At 33.9% G+C, this 26,494-nt stretch overlaps 1 protein-coding gene across 7 annotated transcripts in view; it reads right to left on the bottom strand.

Annotated features, from left to right (window-relative positions):
• The window catches only part of GRIK2 (glutamate ionotropic receptor kainate type subunit 2), a 534,217-nt gene that overhangs the window by 160,431 nt on the left and 347,292 nt on the right, over window positions 1-26,494 (bottom strand). For all 7 annotated transcript variants that reach the window (XM_036414148.2, XM_036414147.2, XM_045572768.1 and 4 more), the window contains one exon: window positions 15,472-15,585. In XM_036414148.2, the coding sequence (XP_036270041.1) occupies window positions 15,472-15,585 (114 nt within the window). The remainder of the gene's footprint in view (window positions 1-15,471; window positions 15,586-26,494) is intronic.

The following is a 26,494-nucleotide window of genomic DNA, read 5'->3' on the forward strand; positions in this document are numbered from 1 at the left end:
ACTCATATGAAAAAGTCCTTGTGCAATGAGGATTATCCACCGATGATCAGTAGCAGCTAGCAGCACATATCTGCTGAAAGTTCATTTTTACATAATGAATGGTAAGTTAGCTTTCAGCCACTCTCCTCTGTAATCAATAAAATTAACAAATGTCTATTAAATACCTATCATTAAAAAGATACCTTCTTTAGGACAGAATTGTTTCTCCTAAGTCTCTTAATCTACTTGAAAATAGAAAAAGTGTAAATTAGTAATACAAGTTTTCATGTAAGTGCCTAAGGAATAAATTGTATATATAAGAGGACCATTAGGTGCCAGCAAAAGGAAAGGAAAAATGTTCCAAGGTAGTTAGATAAGTCATCCTAGAGGAAAAGCCATCAGAAAAAATGGATTGTAAAATGAGAACGCATTACATAAATGGAGAGAAATAAGAGTTGTTCAGGTAAAATAAATGGAATTAGAAAAGGTATACAGAAGAATTTCCCTGCACATGGCCCAAAAAGAGGAATGGTGGGTAATAAGAGGAAGATGTTCATAACTATGTTTAAAAACCTTGGGGAAAAACAGTAAATATGGGCACTGCGTACATTGCCTTTTAATTTATAAATTACATTGCAACCATTAGAAGTTATCATCCTATATAATAAAAGGCTAATATGCAACTTGACGGAAGAAGGGAATGACCAGTTGTTATGATGTGCACCAACCACCAGGGCGCAGACTCTCAATGCAGAAGTTGTCCCTTGGTGGTCATTGCGCTTCCACAGGGGGAGTGTTGCTCAGCCAGAAGCTGGGCTCATGGCTGGTGAGTGCAGTGGTGGTGGTGAGAGCCTCTCCCACCTCAGTGGCAGCACTAAGGATGTCCAACTGACCTAGGCCGCAGCCCTAAGCCATCAGTTGGACATCCCCTGAGAACTCGCAGACTGGTAGAGGGTGCAGGACAGGCTGAGAGAGCCCCCTCCTGAGTGCATGAATTTTGTGCACTGGGCCTCTAGTTTATAGATAATATTATTCAATATAACAGGAAATTGTTATATATTTTCCCAATTTTTACCTCTAATACAAACTTCAAGTTGCATTTCATTATTATTATCCTCATGTAAAGTTAAGGTAACTTATCCAAGGTAAATCATCTAATATATGACAGATTCAGAATTCAAAACTAGACTTTCTAACTTCTATTTGGCCCTTAAACCTGCAGAAAAGTCCTTTTGTCAGTGAGGTATTAAATTCAGATATCAAGTGTCAATTAATCCTCTGCTGGTTATTGGTGGGATAGTCAGTTCATGTATTTGCATATAAATGTAAATGCCTTCACAGATATCAAGGAGGGCTTTAAGTTGTTATGGTTTAATCTTGTGTTGTCTATAGTGCATTTTTCTTGAAAATTTTCCCAAAAGTCTTATTTTTAATAAAATTATGCAATTAAAAATATTTGGAAATTGTACATGATTGCATCCCTTTGAGATATCTACAATACATATGAATTTACTAAAGACTCAGTGACAAAATAACCCCAAAGAATTTGGCTCAACTATTTTCTTAAATCTACTTAACCACAGAATAGTTGTAGAGGATGCCTGTATCACATACTGATTAGAATACAGAACACACTGAAATTCTGATATAACCAATCAATAAACAGGGAATGCTATTTATGCAGGGCATGCTGTATTATGAAAGTAGTGTTTCGTTTCTAAAGTCAGAGAGCATTGTACATACCAACAATTTCAAGTATAAAATTTCCAAGTAGGAAATATAAATTTAGATTTCTTTTAAGAATACAAAGCTGTAAAAAATATTTGATGAACTTTGACTATTTACATTTGAATGCAGTATAAAATATTTTTCATATAATAGGAAATGTTTTCCAAACAGCTACATGACAAAGGCATTGCTTTCTTATTAATTTGTTCTCAGATGAAGTGGTAAAAAATTTTTTCTGTTTGTTTTACCAATATAAGTTTACTAAGACAAGGTGATAAAAAAAATTCACAAGTAACTATTTTAAAAAACTAATTATTACATGAAACTAAGGCTAAGAGATCTCAGAACACAAAATTTACAGAATTCAAGTTAATAAAGCTCATTCTTGTTTATCTAATTAATGACATAAATTAATGGCATAAATGCCTTGTGAGTGATGCACCTAATAAAATACATTGACTTATAAATGGATAAGGACCTGGGGACTTACCTATTCTGGCTTTCTAGGAAAAATCACTCACTTTGGTGATGTTAGTAGAGGAAAGTACAGAGGTTTTCTGCCGGGGGAAGCAGTCTGTACCTTTCTTTCTGAGCCATTGTGCTGGGTTAACTGGATTCAAGATATAGTCTGTCATTAATAGAACCACTTAAATCTCGAATAAAGAGAAGCAATTAGGAATCAATGTCAAATAATCAAGTTTTGACTGAAAGTACAGAGATAAGGACTTGAGAAACAGATACTGATCAGAAAATGAAGTTAGGTTGGAAGTTCCTGACATAATTTAGGGCTTACTGGACTTGAAAATCTGGTAATTGTCATCATTACTTCTCAATATGGATAAGGGACTAATGAGCATGAATCAAAAAACAAAAACAACAACAACAACAACAAAAATATATATATATATACACACACACATATATATTCCTATACCAAATGATTTATCTTCCTGGGAAGCTCTTATTTATAAGTATTTGTCAAATAAAAAAAAAACAGTAAATATGTTTATGATATAATCCAAGAAAGGAGAAATGTGCAATAGTGTAGATTCACTAAAATCACACATGTGCTCTCTAAGGAACAATATCACCAGTATTCATAATGCCAACCACTATCTGTTTTGATAACTCCAGATATAACATCTTCAGTAAGATCTATTCTCTTCAGCTATAGAACTACATGTCTAACTGCCAGTGAAAGATGTCATAAAAAATTAAATGCAATATGCTTAATATTAAAGTCATCCTGTGTTAGCCTATTCTGCATTTTTACAGAGAAAAATTTAGCCTTATGTGAATTTAGCATTAAGTAATTTAATAAACAAATGGAGCAAATATAACAAAAAGCTAGAAAATGGACAACCAAAAATAGAGAAAAATAATAAGGAAATAGGAAAAAAATTAAAGTATACAATAGGAAAAAAGAGAATGAAAATTATAAATGTCTTTAAAAGCAACAATAAGGCAGTAATATTTCTTAGTTAACCACATTTTTAGAATGAAAAAAATTTTCAAAACAGTATTTTACATTGGAAAGGTACTCAATAGATATAGATTATCAAATTTATATAATGATCTTATGTGAAAAGCTATGTTAATAAACTTAAATACCTTGATGTGCATCAATGCACAATATAAAACTGGCTAAAAAAAACAGTAATAAAATAAATAGGTAAATAGACATAAAATAAATTATAATAATTATTAAATAAATCTTCCAGAAAAAAAATCTACATATTGTGAGATTTTATTTTTAAACTAATATAAAGCAAATAATCTCAGGACATATATATATATAACGCTTTAGAGAGCAATAAATGCTAGGGACCAGTTCCTCTCTTTTTAAATGTAGTTATCATAACACTGACATAGAAAGTTAACAAAATGGTTTAATACTGTAACTAAAGAGTAGTCACTGTCAGATCTAACTAAAAACAATAGAATAAACAAAACAGAGCAGTCCATTGAACAATTTTTCAACCACAACCAATGATAGTTTATCTCTGTCTGGAATACAAATATTTTCACTATTCAGCAACTGAATAATACATTCATCAGAACAATAATTAAAACTTGAAAATTAATGATAATCTGCATATAATAAATAACCAATTTATTCAATAATATTTATTGCTCCTTGAAATATAAGTAATTGGAAAACTAGAAATAAAAAGTCTTTCGAGAATAAATTCTTTATGTTAGCTAATAATGATTAAAAAAAATACCATTAAGACAAAGAAAACCGGTTAAAAAGAGTGAAGTTCTCACCAAATTCAAGTAAAAAATAATACAGATAAAATCAATTAAAATTAGTAAAGGATGAAGTAAAATTATAACTACATATAAGATGCACAATCAAATATTTAAACAACCAAAGACAATTAATTATAAACCTCTTAAATATAGCAACATTTTCATGACATGACATAAGGAAGCATTAAAAAATATAGTATTTTCCTGTTTTCATGACCAAAAAACATAAAATCACATTGTTTGAATTCATAATTAGAAATGTCATTTTTGGAGATAATTAACAAGCTCTCCCTAAAAGCACTATTTGGTCAAAAGGCTACTAAAATATGACATGTATTCTCCTTTTAACTTTAGCTTATGATATTACTGTTTTCATTTTCCTTCATGTGATTTCCCTAAATCATTAGAAATTTCAGTGGAATTTAAGAGAAAGTATATCTTTTACTGTGTTAATGAGGATAGCACCCCTTTGATTACAGATGTTCAGACAATTCTAATTATTTGAACTATAAACCAAACCTAGAATAAAATGTAGCTCCAGTACTGAAACAGTAGATTAAGGATGAAAAATAGAATGCAAGTGGACACAGAAAACCCGGCTCCTAATGAAGGGAAATGGTATGTTTTGTTCCATCAGCTTCTGTTTTTCTTTGGATCTGACTAGGGAACACCAGTAGCTTCTCCACAGTAACTGTCCCTCCCTTGTCTTCTGCTTGACAGCTGGCATAGGGTGCCAGGCTGTCTGCCAAGTGAGGAGCCACACCATGGTCAAAAGCTCCAAACAGAATGAAGAACCATATTCTGGTGCCTGGCTTTTAAACAGCTTGCATTTTTTCCCTTCTGAAAATGGTTGGCTGTTCTTGTGTTTATCCTAAAGTGTTTCAAATAGAAGTCATTGTTTATTACTTAAAAAATTTCAAAGAAACATTTATTATGATGATAATACATAAGAGACTTTTAGAGCTTTATTCACAATTAGCAACTTTTTGGTAATTAAACATGAAGAAATTTGAATCATTACTGAGAGAAAATTTAAAAATAAAAAATTGTATTTATCAATATTATGAAAAGATATATTTAAGTGCTAATTTAGTAGATTATGTTTGTAAATTCTTTCAAAATAATTTCAGAAATAATTATTACATTATACATAAGTGATTAATTTATAAAGTATTTGATTACATTAATTTAAAATGGTATTTTTAAGCCTGATGAAATTTAATAACAATATAGTATTAGTAATATTTGTAAATATTACTATTTGGTTTTATACTTTTTATACTATCCAAGGTCTATAGAAAATTTCATGTTTGTAATTTTACTTTTTTAAAGAATAAATATCACCACTGGCCTAAACTAGTCATTCAAATATAGTCTTTTTTTTCTAAGCAAAATTAAGGAAGCTTCATAAATGTATGTAGTAAACTTTGATCTTAAAAATGAGAAGGATTATTTAAGGGAATTAGTTAAAAGTAATCTTAACTATTAGTATTTTATTACATTTTAATGATTCCTACTACTCTAAATGATCCTGGAAAATACACAGAAACTTAACTGGACAGGCAATAAAAAACCAAAACACTTCCAATTCACAATATGACCGATAAGAATAATAAGCAATAGATGAGCACAAACAATAACAGCATAGCTAATTGTCACTACTCCACTGACACACAGCATTATTCATTTCTTTTTAGCATCTGCCTTTCCAGCTGTTGTGCTTTTACTGCTGTAGAACTAAGGGAGGTCTTGCCATTGTCAGAGTTATGGTCTTGCAGCTTCCTTCTAGTGACTGGCTCTTATACTCTGAATGCTGTCACCCCTAATTAGCCATCATGTCAGAAGCCCATGGTGCACTACAGGTTATCACAATTGGAAGTGAGAATACCAGGAAGCAAGAATGAAAAAACGTAGCAGTTACCATCAAAACACCTTAATGTCTTCAAAAAAGGCAATACTAAGGAGGACTGGTTTGTTAGAATCAAAAACTATTAATGAGAGAGTCTCTATAAGAGCTCTCTTGCCTGAACAACAAACCTTTTGATATCTCAAGACATTATTATATTTTCCTTTATTTTATTGTATTCTCATCACCATTTATTCACCTTATACATTCTTCCATCTCCACCTCACCCACCCCAATCACCACACTGTTGTCGGTGCCCTTTTCTTTCTCTTTTTCTTTTTTCTTTTTTTGCTCAGCCCCCTTCACCCACAACCCTCCCCCTACCAGAGCTGTCTGCTTGGTCTCTATCAAGACATTATTAAAAAGGAACTTTCACTTAAAATCTCTGGGTAGAAAATTAATAACTATCATGATCTGGGACCTGCCTTTTAAAGCAACAACAAAATAGTGTCGCAGGCCTGGAGAGCAAGTTTTCATTTAAAATTTTCCACTTGGCTGAATTATCAGCTCACACTGGAGGTCTTGATTGTCACAGCCTTGCTGGTGGTATTTGTATTTGGCCATTAAATATTTCATTAGTTAAATTCACATGTGAAAGAGTAAAGAGGAGAAAAAAACTGAAACTCAAAACAATCAGATGTGCCATTTCACTGTTCTTTCCGTAAAATGCTTGATGGGAAAGGCAACTGTATTATCAGGTCTAGTAATAATTAATGTCGTTTTTTAACATTCGTTTAAAATCTTGCTTGGCATTGACTTGTATTGACATAACCTTCAAACACGTGGTATCTACAGAATGTGTGAAGTGCAATTAACAAGTTTTGCTTGAAAAAGTTTGTGTTTGGTTTGGTTTTTGTTGCAAAACTAGGGCTAAGAAGATGGCGGATGAAGAGCATATTCGGCACTGCATGCTTTACGAGTTCCAATTAGGAAGAAAAGCAAGTGAGGCTGCAAAAAACATCTGTAGTGCTCTTGGTCAAGATGCAGTTAGCGCCAGAAAATGCCAGCGTTGGTTTGAGAAATTTCGCGAGGGAAATTTTTCGTTAGATGACAAGAGTGGTCGAGGCCGTGTGTCCAATTTTGATCAAGAAGCTCTTCAAGCTCTTTTGGTGCAAAATCCTCAAATTACCCAACAAGAGCTTGTGACAACTTTAAATTGTTCACAAAAAACAATTTCCAATCAATTGCGTGCACTTGGCAAAGTCCAAAAGTTTGGAAAATGGGTTCCTCATGAGTTGACCGACAACAACCGTAATCAAAGAGTCACAATTTGCAGTTCGCTCCTCTCTTGTCAAAACCGTTTGCCGTTTTTAGAGCAAATTGTTACCGAAGGTGAACAATGGGTGCTGTATGTTAACTTGAAAAGGCGGCCTCAATGGTTGGACAAAAATGAGGCTCCGCAGCCCACGCCAAAACCTGACTTGCATGCGAAAAGAGTGATGTTGTGTGTTTGGTGGAATTTTAAAGGAATTCTTCATTATGAACTTTTACCATCTAACCAAACCATTACAAGTGCAGTGTATAGTGCCCAATTGGAAAGGTTAGCCCAAGCTTTAAGATAAAAAGAACCCGTGCTGATTAATCGGAAGGGCGTAATTCTTCACCAGGATAACGCACGACCGCATACTGCAAGAATCACTGCTGAAAAACTGCGCCAGTTGGAATGGGAAGTTCTCCCTCAACCTGCATATTCTCCTGATATTGCCCCTTCCTATTACCATTTGTTTCGTTCTTTGCAAAACTTTCTTCTTGGAAAAAAATTTAATAATGAAGAATGCCTCAAAAATGCATTGACCGAATTTTTTGCATCAAAATCACAAGAATTTTACAACAGAGGGATTAAAATGCTTCCTGAGCGTTGGGCACAAGTAGTAGAAAACAACGGCAACTATATTGTTGATTAAATTTTGTTGTATTGTTTAAATAAATTTGATTTAAAAAGTATTAGAAAACGACATTAATTATTACTAGACCTAATAGCTTATCTCCAAACAGTTTTTTCATTGCTAAATCTTATTTATTATCCCCTTACATGAATAATCAAGTTTTGACTATATGTAAGTTATTGCCAATGTCTCCATTCAAACATGACTTGTTATCTCCCTTCCCAGTATCCCTATCGTGTTCTGTGGTGATGTTAATACACTTTCCTCTAGGGCTTTTAACCTAGAAGTCTTCATTTACATTTCTCAGTTGTTTTTATTCCATATCTAGTCCATCTCCAAGAAATCTCAGACCTGATTTTTCAATGTTGCCATCTTTCTTCTTTCCAGTTAGCACAATGTCCTTCAAATCAGACTCTATAAATTCCCCATTCAATAGTACCCATAAATTAACCTTTCCTAACTTGTTACACACGTTTCTTGATTCACTTTGTTAAATTCTTTTAGAACAACCCACTCTTTTTATCTTTTCTTGGTATCTGAATTATGAACATTAGGTGTAAAGTGACTGAGTTGTTTTCTTCTTTAAAAAAAATAAGTATTTATTGTTGAAAGTATTAAATATGTCCCTTATCCCCCCAAATACTCTCTTCTCCCTTCCCAGCCCCTCGCCAAGCCTTCACCATCCACTGTCTGTGTCCTTGGGTTATGCATATATGCATATGAGTTCATTGGTTGATCTCTTCCCCCACTCTACCCTCCCTGCCTTCCCTCTGAGGTTTGACAGTGTGTTCGATGTTTCTATATCTCTGGGACTATTTTTGTTCATCAGTTTATGTTGGTCATTAGATCTCACATATGAATGAGATCATATGATAGTTATATTTCTCTGACTGGCTTATTTCGCTTAGCATAATGCTCTCTAGGTCCATCTATGCTGTTGTTTCTTTTTTAGTTATTTTCTATGGAAACAAGCTTCTGGCTTGAGTGAATAGAAAAGTCCTTGAACCATAAATCAAGTTTGAAAAAATAGGAAACCATTTCAAATATATTTGAAATAGATGTGGGAAGGCCTAAGTTGAAGAAGAAGGTTTGATGCAGGTTGAACTTGATACTGGACATACAGATATATAATTGTACGTTTTTAAGTCATCACAAATGTACATTTGAATCTCAGATTAAGATCATGGCTGAAATTTAGTTTGTATACTTTTAAATGATACTATTTGGGTAACATCTTTGAAAATGAGACAGGTAAAGAAAGTTATTTAATTTACATGTAGTTAAAGCTATGGTTAAGCTAACCAAAAATTCATATTCCTCTATTCATTCTTCTATACCAAACAATATTTTGTTCACAACAAAATAATTACATCAAAATTATAGTTGTGACAATATGTTGGCAATAAAAAGGAATATAAAAATAAGATTAAAACACTTAAGGATCTTTATTATCATTTTAGTTTGTAATTATATTAAGTACAGAAGGATGAAGGAAACAGGCAAGTGTGTGTGTGTGTGTGTGTGTGTGTGTGTGTGTGTGTGATTATGTGGTAAAAAATAAGGTTCTTCTTGATCACTTATAAAGCCTTTAAAGATTGAGACCCTAGGATTTTTTTTTAATTATGCCTAATTTCACATTAAAACACATTCTTTCTTTTTTTTTCTTTCTTCTCAATGGTGTTATCACCAAAAGTTGTATGTTTACCTATGTAATCTGGAGGTCTAAGAAAATATGAGAATTTATTGGAAACAAAACACATTGAGGAAGAACAAAAGGGGAAAGCGTAATGCCTGCACAATCCTGGAAATAGAAGAAAAAAACAAGGTGAAAAAAGGTTCGGTGGCCTTTGAGCAAGCTGGCTGCAGGAATGGGTTAAGAGGAGACAGTTTGAATGAGACACTCTCATCTCACTCATGTTAACATTTAAGTAGTCCTTCCAAATACACCTATTTAGAAATATTGTAGGGGTCACTAAGAATGAAAATCACTTTTCTTTGTGAAGCTGCAGTGTCCAGATTTCCAATAGGAATGCTAACAGCTCTCTAAGAAGAACTTTGTGCTTTATGGTCCTTTTGTGACAATGAAAAGAGAAGAATTAGAGGGAAAAGTTATTGCAGTGCAGATTGGAAGCCTTAGAAATCTGCTTTTGTTGGTATTATGGAAGAAGCTGCAGAACCATTTAGAGGGTGATTTCGGTCACTTCTGACTTTTGTCCTGTGATTCTTCCCATTGTCCATGGGAGTTTGCTCCCAGATAAGCCTTCTGTATCTGTGAACTGTTGACAATAAGCTTTACAAACCCAAGCAAGTAAACTCACTGCTAAAATACACAACCTGCCAGGAAGTGCAAGAAAAAAAAATAAAGGCAAAGATACAGATGCAAGCACATTTGTTAAATTCATTGAGTAGCCCTCTTTAAGAGTAATTGATTTTTCTGAAAAAGTATGCAAATGCATAGTAATTTGCACAATAAAGTGCCACTAGTCATCAAGGGAAAGAATATGAACACTGGCATTTAAGTACTAGAAATCTTCTGATGGACAAAAAACAGTTATAAAGCTGCAAAGTGGGAACACTCCACATATTTAGAAAGTAGGAAAAAAACTATTGGAAACCAGAAACACAGAGGGAAATAGGCATTCCCTATATGAACTTAAATATTCAGTCACCTGATACTGCTTCTATTAAGAGGATCCACAGCAGTAAAGACTAGAAAATGAAATTATAAGCTGAAAACAGCACACATCATTCCTTAAAAGCTGTCTAAATGTCATTCAGAATTAGTATTTTTGTTATCATTTTGACAATTAGGATTTGACCATCTTTATATAATACATGCAATCATCATAAATAAAAGCATGATTCTAAGGTTGATATTTTTAGTTCCATTAATAACAATGAACACAAGAAGCAAGAAATTTTAACAAATGAGGTTGAAATTTGAAAAACAGAGTTGTTATGTAAGGAATGTTAGAAGACATGAATAAACCTGAGGTTTAAATTTTATCCTGCAGGTAAAGTTTCAAAACTTTCCAAATTGTATGACACATTGATCTTACCTCAAAACTAAAACAATTTAGGCATTTATAAAATTATTTAGGACTTTCTAAAATGAATCAATTCTATGCTATAACTATTCCCCACACCTAGACACTATATTGGGTATTAGTTGTTGAAAGGGGTGAGATAAGATCCAATATTACCATATTTTTCGGACCATAAGACGCACTTTCCCCCCCCCAGAAGTGGGGGGGGAAAGTCTCTGCGTCTTATGGTCCAAATATAGCCTACACATATACTTTAAAAAAAAAGTTTTTTTACTTGCCCGGCTCTGTGTGGTCTCTGTGTGCTTGCCCGGCTCTAAACTGGTTCTAAATGCTGCTGTTTACTTTACAGGGTTGATTACATGTGTTTATGACTGTGATGTTGGGTTTTAATGCACATAAAATATTTTAGGACACTATTTGTTTCAGAATCTTTTTTTCTTCATTTCCCTTCTCTAAAAACTGGTGTGTCTTATGGTCCGGTGCGTCTTATGGTCCGAAAAATACGGTAATTTGATTGCCCATAAAAATCTGAGAATATGGTTTGAGGAGGCTGAAGGAAAACTGAGTGCTAAGTTAGGAGAGGAGCGAAATAAGAGGCCAAAGACATTCAAGTAAGAGTAGCTGTAATCTTGTCTTTGAAGATGGATATATCTCAGTGTTTGAGGACACCCCATAACACCATCACAGTGTAAAACATATGTGGGATTTATGAATGAGAAGCATTGCTTTAAGTGAGTAATCATTACTCAAGATCCTATTTTGATCATAAATCATAACTGTTAGACCTTTTCATGGTGGGCTACTAGAGCTTTTATCTCAGAGTATTGGCTGTTCAAGTTGGCTACACAGATTGGTTGAAACTCACTACTCTATTTTCTAGCTGTATGATTATGAGTAGTTTACATAGGCAATCTGAATCGCAGCTTTCTCATGGGTAAAAAACAAACAAACAAACAAACAAACAAAAACACAGCATTAATAATGGTATTACCACAAAAGGTTATTGTGACAATTAAACCACTAAACCATGAATGGTTCTCTGAACCATGTCTAGCAGATAGTAGGCATATAAACAATGTCTGCTCTTTTTTTGTAACATACAATATTCATAAGATTAAATTTGATGAAGCAGAGAAGCAGTTTAAAGCACCAGCTCCAGTGATGCTCTTTCAACTTTGAAAATTTCTAAGATATCTTTGACTTTAGAGCTCTTAAATATGCTGTTACTTCTGCATAGGATACTCCTTTATACTCCTTTTTTACATTATTTCCTTCTTTACCTTATTAATTCCTTCCCAAACTTCCAGTCTCAGATGTCTATTCTCTCATAATAAACTCTAAACTGACTTTTCCTTTTACAGGAACATCCTGTAAAAGGCATCCTTCCATTTTATTTCTCTTATATCCTATTCACAAGGGGTGTGTGTGTGTGTGTGTGTGTGTGCGTACTTCTTTCTGTAATCCATACCATTTTCTAAGGTCAATCAGAAAAAAGACCATGTCTATTTGTTAGTCAATCAAATGTAGCTTTTACTATAATGCCTGATATATCATCATTATTCAATATATATGTGTTAAAGTAATGAATAAATACAAATGCAAATAAAAACATGAATAGATTCATGAGGAATTGAGCTGATTATTACTGACACACTGATAATGCTTATTCTGAAAACCTCACTGGTTTTTTTAAAGACACATTAAATGTATTGAACAAGAAGGATAAATAAACTTCTCTTTGTGGACATGCCATTATTCATAATAGCTGGACTCTCCCCTGAGATTTTCCAAGAGAGAAAAGAGCAAAATAACCACAACATAAATCAAATGATCACCGCATCATTATAAATAGCAATTAAATACCACTAAATTACATCAAGTATAACACTCACATAAATAGAGTAAAAACCACTTCAAATCTATAATTTCTGAAGTGAGGATACTTTGTGATCAGAAAATTTTGAATTTATCTAAAATTTTATATAAAAATAAATAAATTGTCTTTTATTTTAATAAATACCAGAATCTCTTAGAAACCAGTTAATGACATAGTCTAAAGTATAAATAATCTATTTATTAAAATGTAAGCTCAGCATATGTTTCACAGATGATATTACATCTTAGTTGAACAAAGTAATGATCAGAACAGTTCTCAATCATTGTTATAGTTCAGAATTACCTGTGGAAGTTATTTAAAAAAAGATGTCTAAAGCCTAGAAATACTATTTTTTTAAAAATATGAGTGAGTTTTAAGGAGCATTATCTTTTTAACAGCTTTATGCCTGACTTTGATATGAATCTAATGCTAAATAGAACTTGTTTATTGATAGGCAAAACTTATTTATTGTTAGAGAAAGTCTGGAAAATCCTTATAAAACAATCCTCAGTAATTAAGCAAGATTGAGAAATTATATGGCTACTTCAATCACATGCTTTGTTTGCACAAGAAGTTTGCAATTACCTGAACACTAAATATAGTCATTTGGAAGTTACTCAGCTCCTCTAATCTTCCTTTTAGTTAAATATCGTTTACTTAATTGAATTTGACAAAAATTTTTGAGTGCTGACTGTGCCCTAGGCTCTTTCTCTGACACTGCTATATTTAAAAAGTGTAAAATTTGATCATTGGCCTTGTACATATTCATGTTAAAAGACAGATTTTTTTAAAAGTAAAAAAGCATGTAAGTGCCATGATAGAGTGTTATGATTCATAAGATGTATGTATCATATAAACTACTCTCCACCCCACATAAACATATACATATGCATAGGCTAATGTAGAGATCATGTAGTTTCATGGAGTCTGTGTCATTTGAGATTGATTTGGAAGGATGAATATGAACAAATATTTGGAGCCATCAAATAAGTGAAATATATGAAAGTTTGACTGGATTATAGAGAAGAAAAAAGAGTATGGGGTTGATTGCTGAAGACCATGGATGACCCCTGCACAGAACTCTTTACAGCCATTGTAGAAGCACATATGGTATCTAAACAGGACATGCAGTTAAGGAATGCACAGTAATGTCTAAGAAGAATATTAAAGATATGAAATAATTTAAAAATAGTGTAATATTAATTCTAAATAATACAAAATACTGATAAGAACTATAGTATCAGAAATGGAGAGAAACAGACTGCAGATGAAAGGAAGAGAATTAATACAATCATAGTGGCAGCCTAAATGGTTCCTCCGGTTCCATTAAAATACAGGGATCCTGGGTGGCAGTAATGGGGAATGAGGACAGAAAGTGAAAGAAGACAAGGCTGTCCAAGGCTTTGAACACAAGGGTCAAAATGTTGGGACTCTTTTAAAGGTTCATATGAATATACTAAAGATTTGTAGGCAAGAAAGCGGGAAAATTACAGAATTAGATTTTAAGGTGGAGAATAGGTACATTGGGAAGGGGAAGACCAGAGCAAAAGGGGTACTACATGGTTACTGCACTAGTTCTAGCAGGAGGTAACGAGGTCCAGGACATTCTGGCAGAAAAAGGGACATGGTGCCATCCTGTAAGAATGTTCCTACTGAAGAACAGGGCTGATGAACTGCTGGGGTGAAAGATATCTTTGAAAAGAGAGGGAGACATAAAGTTAAGGAAAAGATAACGGAGGAAGCTTGAATATAATAATCACGGAGCAAGTATTCACTAAGGTTCTTAGTCTGAAAAGGATTTTAAAAACCTGATAGATTTCTATCACTGTCGTTTCATGATTAGCAGTTTTGCTTCATTATCAAGAGTCCTTAACCCAAACTATTTTATCGTAACATGCCTAGAGATCTGCTACTAAAAGACAAGATTATAAATTCCTTCTGGCTTGATTTCCCACCATAAATCAAATTTAGGGAATATATAAATGCTACAAGTATGTAGTAGTTTGTTCTGGATATTAATCTCACATTCTTAATGAGACATATAAGCACTAGCACTGATAAGCATACTCTGTAGGTAAAATTAAATAATATAAGAGCTCTTTGCTCATTCTAAAATTAAATTTCCCATTTGCAAAAGGCACACTAGACATAAGTGAACATCACTGTGCAATCTAATAGAAATATATCATTACAAGAGTGCAAAAATATCTAGCTTATCAGTATTAATTGAATTCTTTTGGTGGTAAAAAATATCTGTGGCTTAAAAAAAACACTTGTCATTTGATTTCATTAGGGAGATTGGTAAGGCAAAAGTGATTATTCAGGTTAAAAACAATTAAATTGAAAGCAAGGGTAAAATTATTATAGAAAAATTCTAAAAATAAATGACATGTCTTCTGAAACCTATTTGCAGGAAATGAAACCAAAAGCAAAATTCACATGCATCTTCTCACATAACTATATTTGTACAGCTGCATGTCTATATATTTTTAAACCTTCACATTGTCAGTTATTCAATAGTAACTAATTTTGTGGAAAAGTAAAGATTTCCAGTAATATATGAAGTAAGTAATCAATCTGACCAGCCCAAACATGAATATAATGTACATCACTGAAGACTAACAAGATAAAACTGCGACTAGGTTAACATCGACTCATCTGCTGGACAGTAATTGCTAAATAACTGCAAAATACATTACATTCTGTTCATTAACGCTCCAATTATAATGTCCCTTTCTATCTATTTCCATGTTTATCCACGTTTTGTCTTAAAAGAATGGGAAAATAAACACTTACCAAAATGGTGGTGACGATCAAAGAACGGTTAGATAAGGAATCTGTGATGTTGGCTGGCTTTCCCTTTTGACTTTCTGTCATATTCAGGCCACTGGCTGGGTCCCAAGTTCCAATCTATAAAACAGCATATGTACTTCGTAAGTTGTCCATCGGACATATAGGAGAGAGTACTGTCAGAGAGAGTTAAGACTTCTCACACTTATCATTCACCTCTGCTGGATTATCTGCCGTCATTAAAGCAAAGGCTGCTTGTTTTACACATGATTCACTGCTCTGGGAAGCATGTCCAGTGAAGTGTGACATTAAAGAACAAAATGATCCACTGAACTTCCACAGTAGGTGTGGGAGCTTAATTTTCCATTCAAATGTTCATTCACCAAGATAAACCACATTTGATGATACCTTGATAGCTGGCCAGAAACTCATTAATGGTAATATCTTTTACTGAAATGGATCTGTCTTGGCCTCTCATTATAAAGATAACACAGCACATTAGGACATGAACAAAGCTAAAAGACAGAGCAAAACCTAGGGATTCTGGATAAATTAATCGGTGAAGGCAGGTCTGAGAGAGGCATTGAATGGTATTCTGCATAACACCCAGTAAGGCAAAATAATATGCAGAATTCCCTTCGGAGCTTTAAAAAATATACCTTTGCAATTTTAAAATACTCAGACGAAAGGATATTGCATTACAGTCTCATCCAGTTAACCCATTCCAGTCGTCCCACCTGTATTCCATTTGATTGTATTTAATTTAACTAATACTCTGTGCTAGATTAGGGTAGACATTTTCATCCAGTGGGCCACAAGAATTTTGGAAACATTCCTGATGATCTATCAGAAACACTGACCTTTTATCCCTTAGATTAGGCATCAGGTGTGAATGAATCAAAATTATACCTAGTTTTTGTCAGATTGGCCAGAAGTACATGTCTTGGTGTGCCCCAGAATTGTAGTAATTAGTTTATGTGTGCTGGGAGATGAAAAAGCTTGAAAATTGGATGAGGGCATGTACTCTCAGTGGTCAGACACTTTATAAGCACAGGATGCCATAAATACATAGTTCGGATCCATAGTTTGCATACACTTCACCATTGCACCATCATATAATAATGGTCATCACGAAAGGAGAACAGAGGCATAAAGAAATAAGGAGTAATATTTTTTGAACCCTCTTAAACCTGGGAGTCATCAGTAGTCACTGTATTTGTAATGATATTAACATAACAGGTAATATTTCCCCTAATGTGGTAGCAAGAGTCTCATCAGCATAACCCTATCCAAATTAAATATTATGATCCTTTTATTTTCTTTATTTGTCATTATATTTTCTCTTTTGGGCCCCTTTTAATTTCCATCACTTTCCTAGTAACCTTTTAAGATGTTTAGTAATCTCTAAAGAAAAGCTCAAAAGTGGAAATATTAGTAATTTCTGTTCTACGTAAGAATAGGGATGTCACTCTAATACTTGCGTATAGGTGCAAACCCTAGTACATTTTTCAAGAATGTATTTAACTATTCTAGTGACTCAAAAAAATTCTTTAGTGATGGCTAAAGAAATATCTCTTGCCATATATATTCATTGCAGTTAGTTTTCTTCTTACTATGAAAAAACTACATATTTCTGAAGTTTGCGTGGAGAAATGGAAAAGTCAAATAACACAGTGAGAAAAAAATATCTTGATTCAGTATTTTTTCCAAAGTAAAGTACCCTTGGGCCAATTAAATTATTTAATCCAGACTATAAGTATCATGTCATACAGACATTGAGGGTCTGCAATGAAAGGCAGTCAGGTAACATTGACATTGATGTGGAAGGGCATAAGCCAATAGCAAGAATGTCAAAGAGGAGGATGTGTGGTTTCAAATTTCAAAAAATCTCAAGGCAGAACAGCAAGTAGGGGCCACATTCTGACCCTGCTCTGCTCACAGAGCTGTGTGCCTTGGGGAAGCATGTTCCCAGAGCAGGTGCTTTTTCAGGTTCCCAGCAAGAGCTAGGAGAGGGCCTGCTGGGAACTTGGGTGAGGAAGGAAAGCCAGGATGTAAAACACGGAACGCCTGCTGATCTGCTTAAACTGCTTCAAATTCAAAATCATTAAAAACACTCTGTTGGCTAAACAAGACATCTGCAGATCCTATTTTGCAGTGACTGCCACTTTTCTGTCCCTAGTTTGTAGTTAATACCTATTACGCAAATGCCACTTCTTTGGAATTCCGCCCCTCCTCCCTCCCCCCACCACCACAACTACTGGCTTAATAATCAAAATTTTCATAGGTGTAATTCTATCAGCTCAAACACTGGCAAACATACGTTGTCTGCTAAGGTCTGCCTTACAACACTCTTAAGCTCAATCAATAAGTTTTTCAAATTTCTAACCAAATCACTAATACAAAATATGGCCATTTCACTTACTAGTGTATTCCATGACTACTTTTTATAAAAAACAAAAAAACTGAGCTAAATATCCACTCATCTAAATATATTAATATTTAGTTTCATTCTAGTACTGTTTGGATGGAGGGATTCTAGTTCATAGAATATGAATCCATAATTTGTAATCACAGATATTAGCTATTCTCTTTGAAAAAACTCATTTCTCAGCATAATGTTATGGAGTTTCAGAAATTTCAGTGTTATAAAATATTAAATCAAATAAAATTTGTATGATTACTGGATTTTAAGTCTTTTGGAATTATATAATTCAAAAATTTCCATTGCTTGAGGAAATTGTCACCAGTGGATTTTGTGCTTGGTTTTGTTTTAATCACAAGAACCATGGACTAACTCAATATAATCCTATTTCTTTTCCTGTATTTTCAGAATCAATTTTTATTAGATGATTTAATAAAGTCTTTTAAGTACTTTTTATTTTCAGTTCTGAAGTGGAATCATGATAGCTAAGCACTCTTGACCCCACAGAAAATGTTTTAAGTAGAATAAATATATATATTGGCTCACGTGGATATTTCAAATTTCAAATTGTCTTCCTGGTGTCAATAGTAATAGCACCCTCTTGTACAATTTAAAAATCCAAGGCTTGGCTAGTAAAGTATAATGCATCCTTATTATAAGGACAACCTAAATAAGTGATATAAAAGTACTTCAGACACCATAAAGAACTATAGAAAACATGGCATTATTCACTTTCATGTTCTCAATGATTCTTAAAATAAATCTGCTTTTCTTCATAAAAAGAATCTATGTTTACTGTGAAATTATAAAATACACAAGATATAAAAGCAAACATCAATTTAAACTTTGAACTTATGCACATCCCCAAGTCAAGCATAGCTAAAACTTTAGTGTATATATGTTCCTTGCATAATTTGGTTCATAGACTTATAGCTAATGGCTCAGACTCTAAAGGATGTACCAGATTGCCTTAATCCCATTTCCATCAGGTGACATGGACATATTACTTCTCTACTCTTTAATTTCCTCATATATAAATGGGCATATAATAGTACCTACCTCATTGATTATTTAATTGATATAATAATTATATCAATTAAATAACACCTACCAGTATTTGTATACTATTATGAGTATTTCCATCTGATGTTAAAAATTAATTAATTCTTAATTTTAGTGAGTCCACAAAATAAATATCATATGAATATAATATGGTTCTCTCAGACAAACATATTTGTCTTGAGCAAAGAGCATAAGTGGTACTTTTCCATAGAAATCTTGTGTAGTGATCATCAGAGACCACATTGTTCATTATATTTGAAGCAGTCTTAGCACAATGTGAAGTCTCCATCATAAAGTAAGTTCACGTTAAGCCCTAACTGGTTTTGCTCAGTACATAGAGCATTGGCCTGTGGACTGAAGGTCCTGGGTTCAATTCTGGTCAAGGTTACGTATCTTGGTTGCAGGTTCCCTGGCTCTGGTCAGGGTGCATACAGGAGGCAACCAATTTACGTGTCTCTCTCACATTGATGTTTCTCTGTCTCTCCTTTTCCTTTTCACTTTCTCTAAAAATCAATGAAAAAAATATCCTCAGGTGAGGATTAACAAAACAAAAAATTAAGTTCACTTAAAGAAAAGAAAAATCTCCCAATAATTTCTTGCCTCAGACCACATGACCCAGAAAGTATAGTTTTTCTTAAAGAGTATTTATCATTCCTTTCAGAATAACAGTACTATCCCTAATAGTTCTGTTTGAGGGTATCGAAAAGTAGAAAGCAAAAGAAAGATATTGATATTAAATGCTAATTTATGTTTAGAAGATAAATATTCTCTCCAATTAACCAAATATATACTGGTAGACTATATATTTCTCTATTAATCTGTGTACTCATTTTTTTAAAATATGTTTTATTGATTTTTCACAGAGAGGAAGAGAGAGGGATAGAGCTAGAAACATCAATGAGAGAGATGCCTCTTGCACACCCCCTACTGGGGATGTGCCTGCAACCAAGGTACATGCCCTTTACCGGAATCGAACCTGGGACCTTTCAGTCCTCAATCCGACGCTCGATCCACTGAGCGAAACCGGTCCCGCTGTGTACTCATTTTGTACGGATAATCCAAGCTTAGGTATGTGTACATGAATTGCAGGAACAGAGTGTTCGACACAGTAATGGTCTTGCTAAGTGTTGCAGGCAAACTACAGACTTTTTTCCCTCACTTACATTACTCTTTCCAATGTTGAATTTTTATTTTTTTTCAATGTTGAATTTTTAAATAAAAAGTACAGATAGCTACTTGCATTACCATCTAAAAATAGTACTAATGTCAATAGTAATGACATTGGACTAAGTATTAACAGGAGATTACTTAAAACAAAACTGGTATCTGATCACTCAATGTCTATGTACTGAGTAAAGAACAATTAATTGGAAATTGAATCATCTTCACACATCAGTGATTTGGCCCATGAGGAAAGTACAAAGAACTCTTCAGTTAATCACTTTCCTAAAACCAAAATATCCACCAGTTTCTATAAACTCTAGGACTTCACCATTTGAAAACCATTATTCTTAATATGAGGAAAATAAATTAAGAAGTATATTATTATCTCACAAAAAAGAGATGACTTATCTACACACAGATATGTTAACTTTAAAATTCTTATTTTTATGCAGGGAAAAGTAAACTCTAAACATAATTAAAGCATAAGAGACAGGTAATAGTTTTTTTTAATTAAATCAATGAATTAACTATTCTCAAACAATGTGATGTAATTCAATTAAAGGCCACTTTTCAAAGAGTAAAATTGTAATTGAGTTTACTTTGAAATCAAACCAATGCATTACAATTATGTTTATGGTAGGCACATGTTTAATTAAAATTCAGTAGTTGAAAGAAAAGTATCAATATTTTGTATTCTCTGTTGGATGAAAAATAAAATTGTGGGCCCTCTGATAAAGTAATACTGTTGATTTCTAAACATAAAAATGATCTGTAAATCGTTTTTTTTTAAACTATTTTACCATCCTGAAGGTTAAACATTATCAAGCGAAATAATAACTATAAACAACACTGACACACAAACAAACTATGTGCATACAGTTCTGAGACAAGGCAAATTACATATAATAGAGAGAATTAAATAGCAAACATCTCCAAAGAAAGACACTAGACTTGGATCCTGCCCAGGGTGCATTTTTGCTTTTTAAGAAGCAAACAACTCATTTCTGACTGCCTGTAAAGTTACTGTTACCATTAGCAGTGCCTTCCTACAGGGCGACAAAACAAACCTTAGTTCCTGGGAAAGCTGGGAGTTATTGTTGCCATGGGGACCAGGGAATATATCAAATGCCACGAAAGAAAGAAAGATACACAAATTTCAACGCATCAGGTTTCTGAAAATCTGTCAAAGAAATATTTTCAACATAAAATTAATTTTGAAGTCTCTAAATTCCATTCAGAAACCTTTTTCATAGGGAGTTTAATAAGTACAGGATTCTATGGACAAGAGAAAGAGCAATAGAAAATATTTCTTTTTTTTTTTAAAGGACAGCCACTTTATTTTAATTTTTTTTATTGATTTTGTACAGAGAGGAAGGGAGAAAGATAGAGAGCTAGAAACGTCAATGAGAGAGAAACATCGACCAGCTGCCTCTTGCACACCCCCCACCAGGGATGTGCCCGCAACCAATGTACATGCCCTTGACCGGAATCGAACCTGGGACCTTTCAGTCTGCAAACCTATTCTCTACCGCTGAGCCAAACTGGTTTCGGCAGCAAAAACTTCTTAGAAAATTACTGCTTTTTCTTAAAACGTATACTCTACAAAAAAAAAAAAAAAAAAAAAAAAAAAATTCTTCAAAAAGCAATTAGAATGTTTTGATCCTGGAACATGTTTGCCTCTAAACGCAGACTGGCAGGGTTTTACTAATGCTAAACTTAGGTATTATCAGAATTTTGAAGTTTTCAGCAAGAAGCTTATGAATTGCTATTAGCAGTTTCTGTGCTAGTGAGCCCTAATGCAAAAGTGGATATTTAGAAGGTAAAGAATTTTTTTAAATCCTCACCAGAGGATATTTTCCCGTTGATTTTTAGAGTGGAACAGAGAGGGAAAGATGGAGAGAAATATCATTTGAGAGAAACACCTCTATTGGATGCCTCCTGCACAAGCCCTGCAACCAAGGCATGTGCCCTTGACTGAATGGAACCTGGGCCTTTCAGTCAATGCTAATGCTCTACCCACTGAGCCAAGCCAGCTGGGGTCAGAAACCAAAGATTTTAAAAGTTGGAAGGAAGCTTCGCTTGAAAATAAATATGATATATTTAAACTTTTAAAGGTTTGCAAATATAAATTATTTTTATTTATATTACTTATTGGGATTCTTAATGTTGGAAAAATTGATAAACATTCCATAAGATGGCTTTTTGTAGCCTCTTTTCTTTTACAAGATTTTCTCTAAGGACGCACAAGATAGGGGCTGATTTTATTATAAAAGTGTGATGAGGCAAACACATGGTTTATTGTTCATGGTCCTAAACACCAGGCCTTTAGCAAAAGAAATATATTATTTTCATCATTATGTGTTTTTTTAATACAATATTAAAATAAAACACTTTTAGTAAGAATGTATTAGGCTCTTTCTCGGTCAAAGAGACAAATAAATCTATTCTCCCAGTTTTCTTTTATTATAAATGTGATATGAAAGACATTATCATGAAAATAACCAGAAGAGATAGAAAAACCTTGATGCTAAAGAAGGGACAGGAGAGGTACACAGAATTACTTTTATTTTAACATGTCCACTTAGAAGCAAATACTCCCCAGTACAATAAAAATCCATTTAAATAACTGAAAAAGTGAAGGAGCAATAGTGGTTTTCCCCAACACCACCACTCCCCACTTGGAAAACATCTGTTGATATACATAGTGGTGACAAAGGACATTCAATAAGAAAATTCAACATGTGTCAGAATTCAGTGATTTTATTATTGTATTATAGTTCTTAGAAGAATTGTTTTAAGTACAAGTGGTTATTTTCCCCCAAATGGCCTCTAGATATTTCATCTTGCAATGGAAATGCAGCATTATTATGTAGTGTCATTATCTCAATTGAAACATGTTTTGTGTAAAATCCTTTCAATTGTTTTTGAAGTTATAAGAATCTTCTGAATATTTTTTAACATTGTATGCTAGTATTCAAGTGTTTACTTCCATCTGAAGCTAGTCTTTCCTAACCACATATCAAAGCATCAGAGGTAAGTAAGGTTAAACCATTCCTAATGATAGATCACATCCTAGTTATAAATTCTGAAAACAATACAAAACCAAAAAGAGAAAAACAAAAATAAAACTCATTTTATTATGAATACAATGTAATTTTTTGTATTTCCATTTTCCTTACTTTTCCCCCCTCTCCTTCCAAGTGACACCAAATAATTCCACTGAAAGACTCACTATACAGAGAATGGTCAGACCATGCATGACACTAGAACTTTGGCCCAGAATCTCTGGAGAAATTATCTTATGTAGACAAATTACAAGCTACAACCTCTGCAGCTATCTGCCCAGAATAATTAAAATTTGTTCAGTAACTGCTAGCTCCCTTCCTCCCTTTAGTACTCAGAATCTATCAAAGAAAGTTAAATGTTCCCTCCAACCAGTCACCCAAGATGCCTACATCTAGTTAGCCTACTTCCGGTTTCCTCAGACCCCTGAGGAATTCCCCTTTTTCTGCTCTAAAGCTTTTCCACTCTCCTGCCTGACCTTGAATCTCTGCCATATGAAAGTAATGGTGGCTGGCTCCCTTGCAAGCCCTGCAAAATAACTACTGTTTGTTCTCAATTGATTGACCTTTCTTTATTTCCACACCACATGTTTATAAGAAGGAAAGTGTACAGATAGAATGATGATTATTTTTACTCTTTTTCAATGTAATATTGGAGTGTCAGAAAGTATTACATTACATTACACCACGTAGGAAAGCACATTTGCCACTGGTGCGATGTGCCACTTTATAAGCTCAGACTTCAGTGCTGTCTTCTCCTGCATTATCAGATCCTTTACCCTTGGATGCCCTGACCCACCACCCCAACCTAAGGACTGCCTAACTGTGGGATTTCTCTGTACTCATTCTGTAGGCATGGAAAAATGCTAGAAAAAAAATTAGGCTAAGAGAATACCTTTGCACCAGAGATTTGAGTAGCATTCTAGGTGAAGTATCTCTTATGATTCACATAGTGTTCTGCATTCATTCAACAGTCAACAAATAATTCTTGAGGATACAGTTTGTGCCAGACACTTTGCTAGGCTTTGAATACATAAATAGTGGGTAAGAATACATTTTTTCCCCATTTAACGGGACATGTATACTTGCTAGGAACACAGCCTTTTAAAAAGTGAACATGTTAATACATAATTCTATATTGTGGTAGGTATCAGAAAGGAATGGTATAGGGTACTCTGAGAAACTCAAATTTAATAGGGACTTTGGGAATGCCTATCTAAGGAAATAATATTTAAGCTGCCACCCTAAGAATGAATAAGAACTAGTCAGGCAAAGAGGATAGAGATGTGTATTCCAGACTGGGAAACTCTATTACCAAGTAATAGAAAACTTTAAGTCTGTGAGAAAATAAAAAAATAAAAGCCAATGTAGCTGGAGCATAGAAAACATCTGAGAGGATTGTGAGAGGTGAGAGGGAGAGATAGGAAATGCACTGTAAATGGAAGGGTTTAAATAGAGGAATGGCATCAATTTGCTTTTAAAGACATTAGCTGGCTGCTGTGGCTTGCGGAATGGATCACAAGGAGAGTAGGACAGAGAGGCTTGTTGAGACTCTAATGCAGATGTCCAGGTGAAAGGTCCCCTTGCTATAATTTCAGCAATGGATGTGGAGAGAAATGGATAATTTCTAAATATATTTTGAAAGTAGCACATATACTGTGGTCTTTGACCTGAACAGAAGAATTCAAGCTGGGAAAGCCACTTATCTTATTTTCCTTTTCTTTCTTTTAAAAATTCTTTATTGTTTAAAGTATGACATATGTCTCCTTTTACCCTCATTGACCTCTCCCCAGCCATTCCCACTCTCCGCTGCATGCCCTCACCCCCTACTGTCTGTGTCAATGGGTTATGCTTATATGCATGCCTACAAGTCCTTTGATTGATCTCTTACCCCTCCTCCCCCACCATCCCCCTGCCTTCTCTCTGAGGTTGGATGGTCTGTTGATTTTCCTTTTCTTATTATTAGTACTCAATATGAGACTCTTAAAGAAAGAATTTGTTCTATTATGGTACACTGCCTGAGGTAGACAGTTACCTACTGCTTTTTCCCCTTTAATCTCCCTCATCTGCTCCACAGAGGCACTTTCATGACCCTGTGAGATTCTTTGGACAGACGTGGCTGGTTGTGTACATGGTATTGGGGACTCTTCTTGGGCCATGGCTAACTGAGCTGGGTCCCACCCAAGGTCCCTGTTGAGGTAGAGTAGAAGAGATCCACATTGGTCTATGGGCACTATCTAAGTAAAAAGGATGTGTCCATAAAAAATTTTAACGCCAAGTTCATCTCTCTCAACATGCCCAGCCTCTCTGTCTGAAACACAATCTGTTTCTTCCTGCTTTATCTGTTCCACAATTATAAACATCAAAAGCATGAGCATTATTCCTATGAACTGTTTCAACCTAAGGTTCATATTTCATAAAATGTTCCAAATGATGTGCAAACAATATATCTTTTTGATCACTTAATACTGCCCAATCCAAAATTATAGTTTTATGAGTTTATTTATTGCTGGCAGGTCTCCTTCACTAGAGTATAATCTTCATAATGGCACAAAATAGATGCTCTGACGATTAATTAAGTTAATGAAATGTGCTCGTCAAAGAGGACCAAGACAGAATAGGAAAGGGCAGTAATATGAGAAGACATAATGGATAAAGCCAGCATTTCACACATTTTCTTTATTGATTTTCCTTGCCCCATCATAGATCGTATGGAGAATAGTTAAAATTCTAGCCTGGCCCCTTATAAAGAAGGTATTTCCAGGTTTTCTTTAGAGATCATGAAATTCTCACTTCAGCCTAAGACGGATGCCCTTTGCACTCTACTTTTCAAAATGAGGAATTTGGCTCTGGAGAAGTTGGGCAGAAGGATAAAGTACACATATGTGAATAGAACTAGAATTGTAATTTAAGCCTCCTGAATCACCATGCAGTGACCCTTCAAAACTGAGAGCTCTGTCTAGGTAGAAACTCTGTCTTTTCATCTATTAATTGATAACTATAATTTTCAAAGGGAAAAAATAAAAGTAAAATCAAAAGACTTATTAGTCCTCTTGAGGCAAATATTGCTATTATCCATGATGCAGTTAAAGACATTTTCTTTTAGAGGTATTAAAAAAAAATCTGTCCATAAATGGCAGAGTGAGAATTTGAGCCCAATTCCTTTGAATCTAGTCCTAGATCCCTTAATCATTCTACTAAATTAAAAAAAAAAAGTCACTTTTGTTACTTAACTATTTCTACTGACTCGAAGTCAAATCTGCCACAATAGCATCTCAAAAATATTTACATTATTCTTAAAATCTGACTAAACTGAATC

The sequence above is a fragment of the Pipistrellus kuhlii genome, unplaced genomic scaffold (genome assembly GCF_014108245.1).
Source record: "Pipistrellus kuhlii isolate mPipKuh1 unplaced genomic scaffold, mPipKuh1.p scaffold_m20_p_5, whole genome shotgun sequence".
Taxonomy (NCBI): domain Eukaryota; kingdom Metazoa; phylum Chordata; class Mammalia; order Chiroptera; family Vespertilionidae; genus Pipistrellus; species Pipistrellus kuhlii.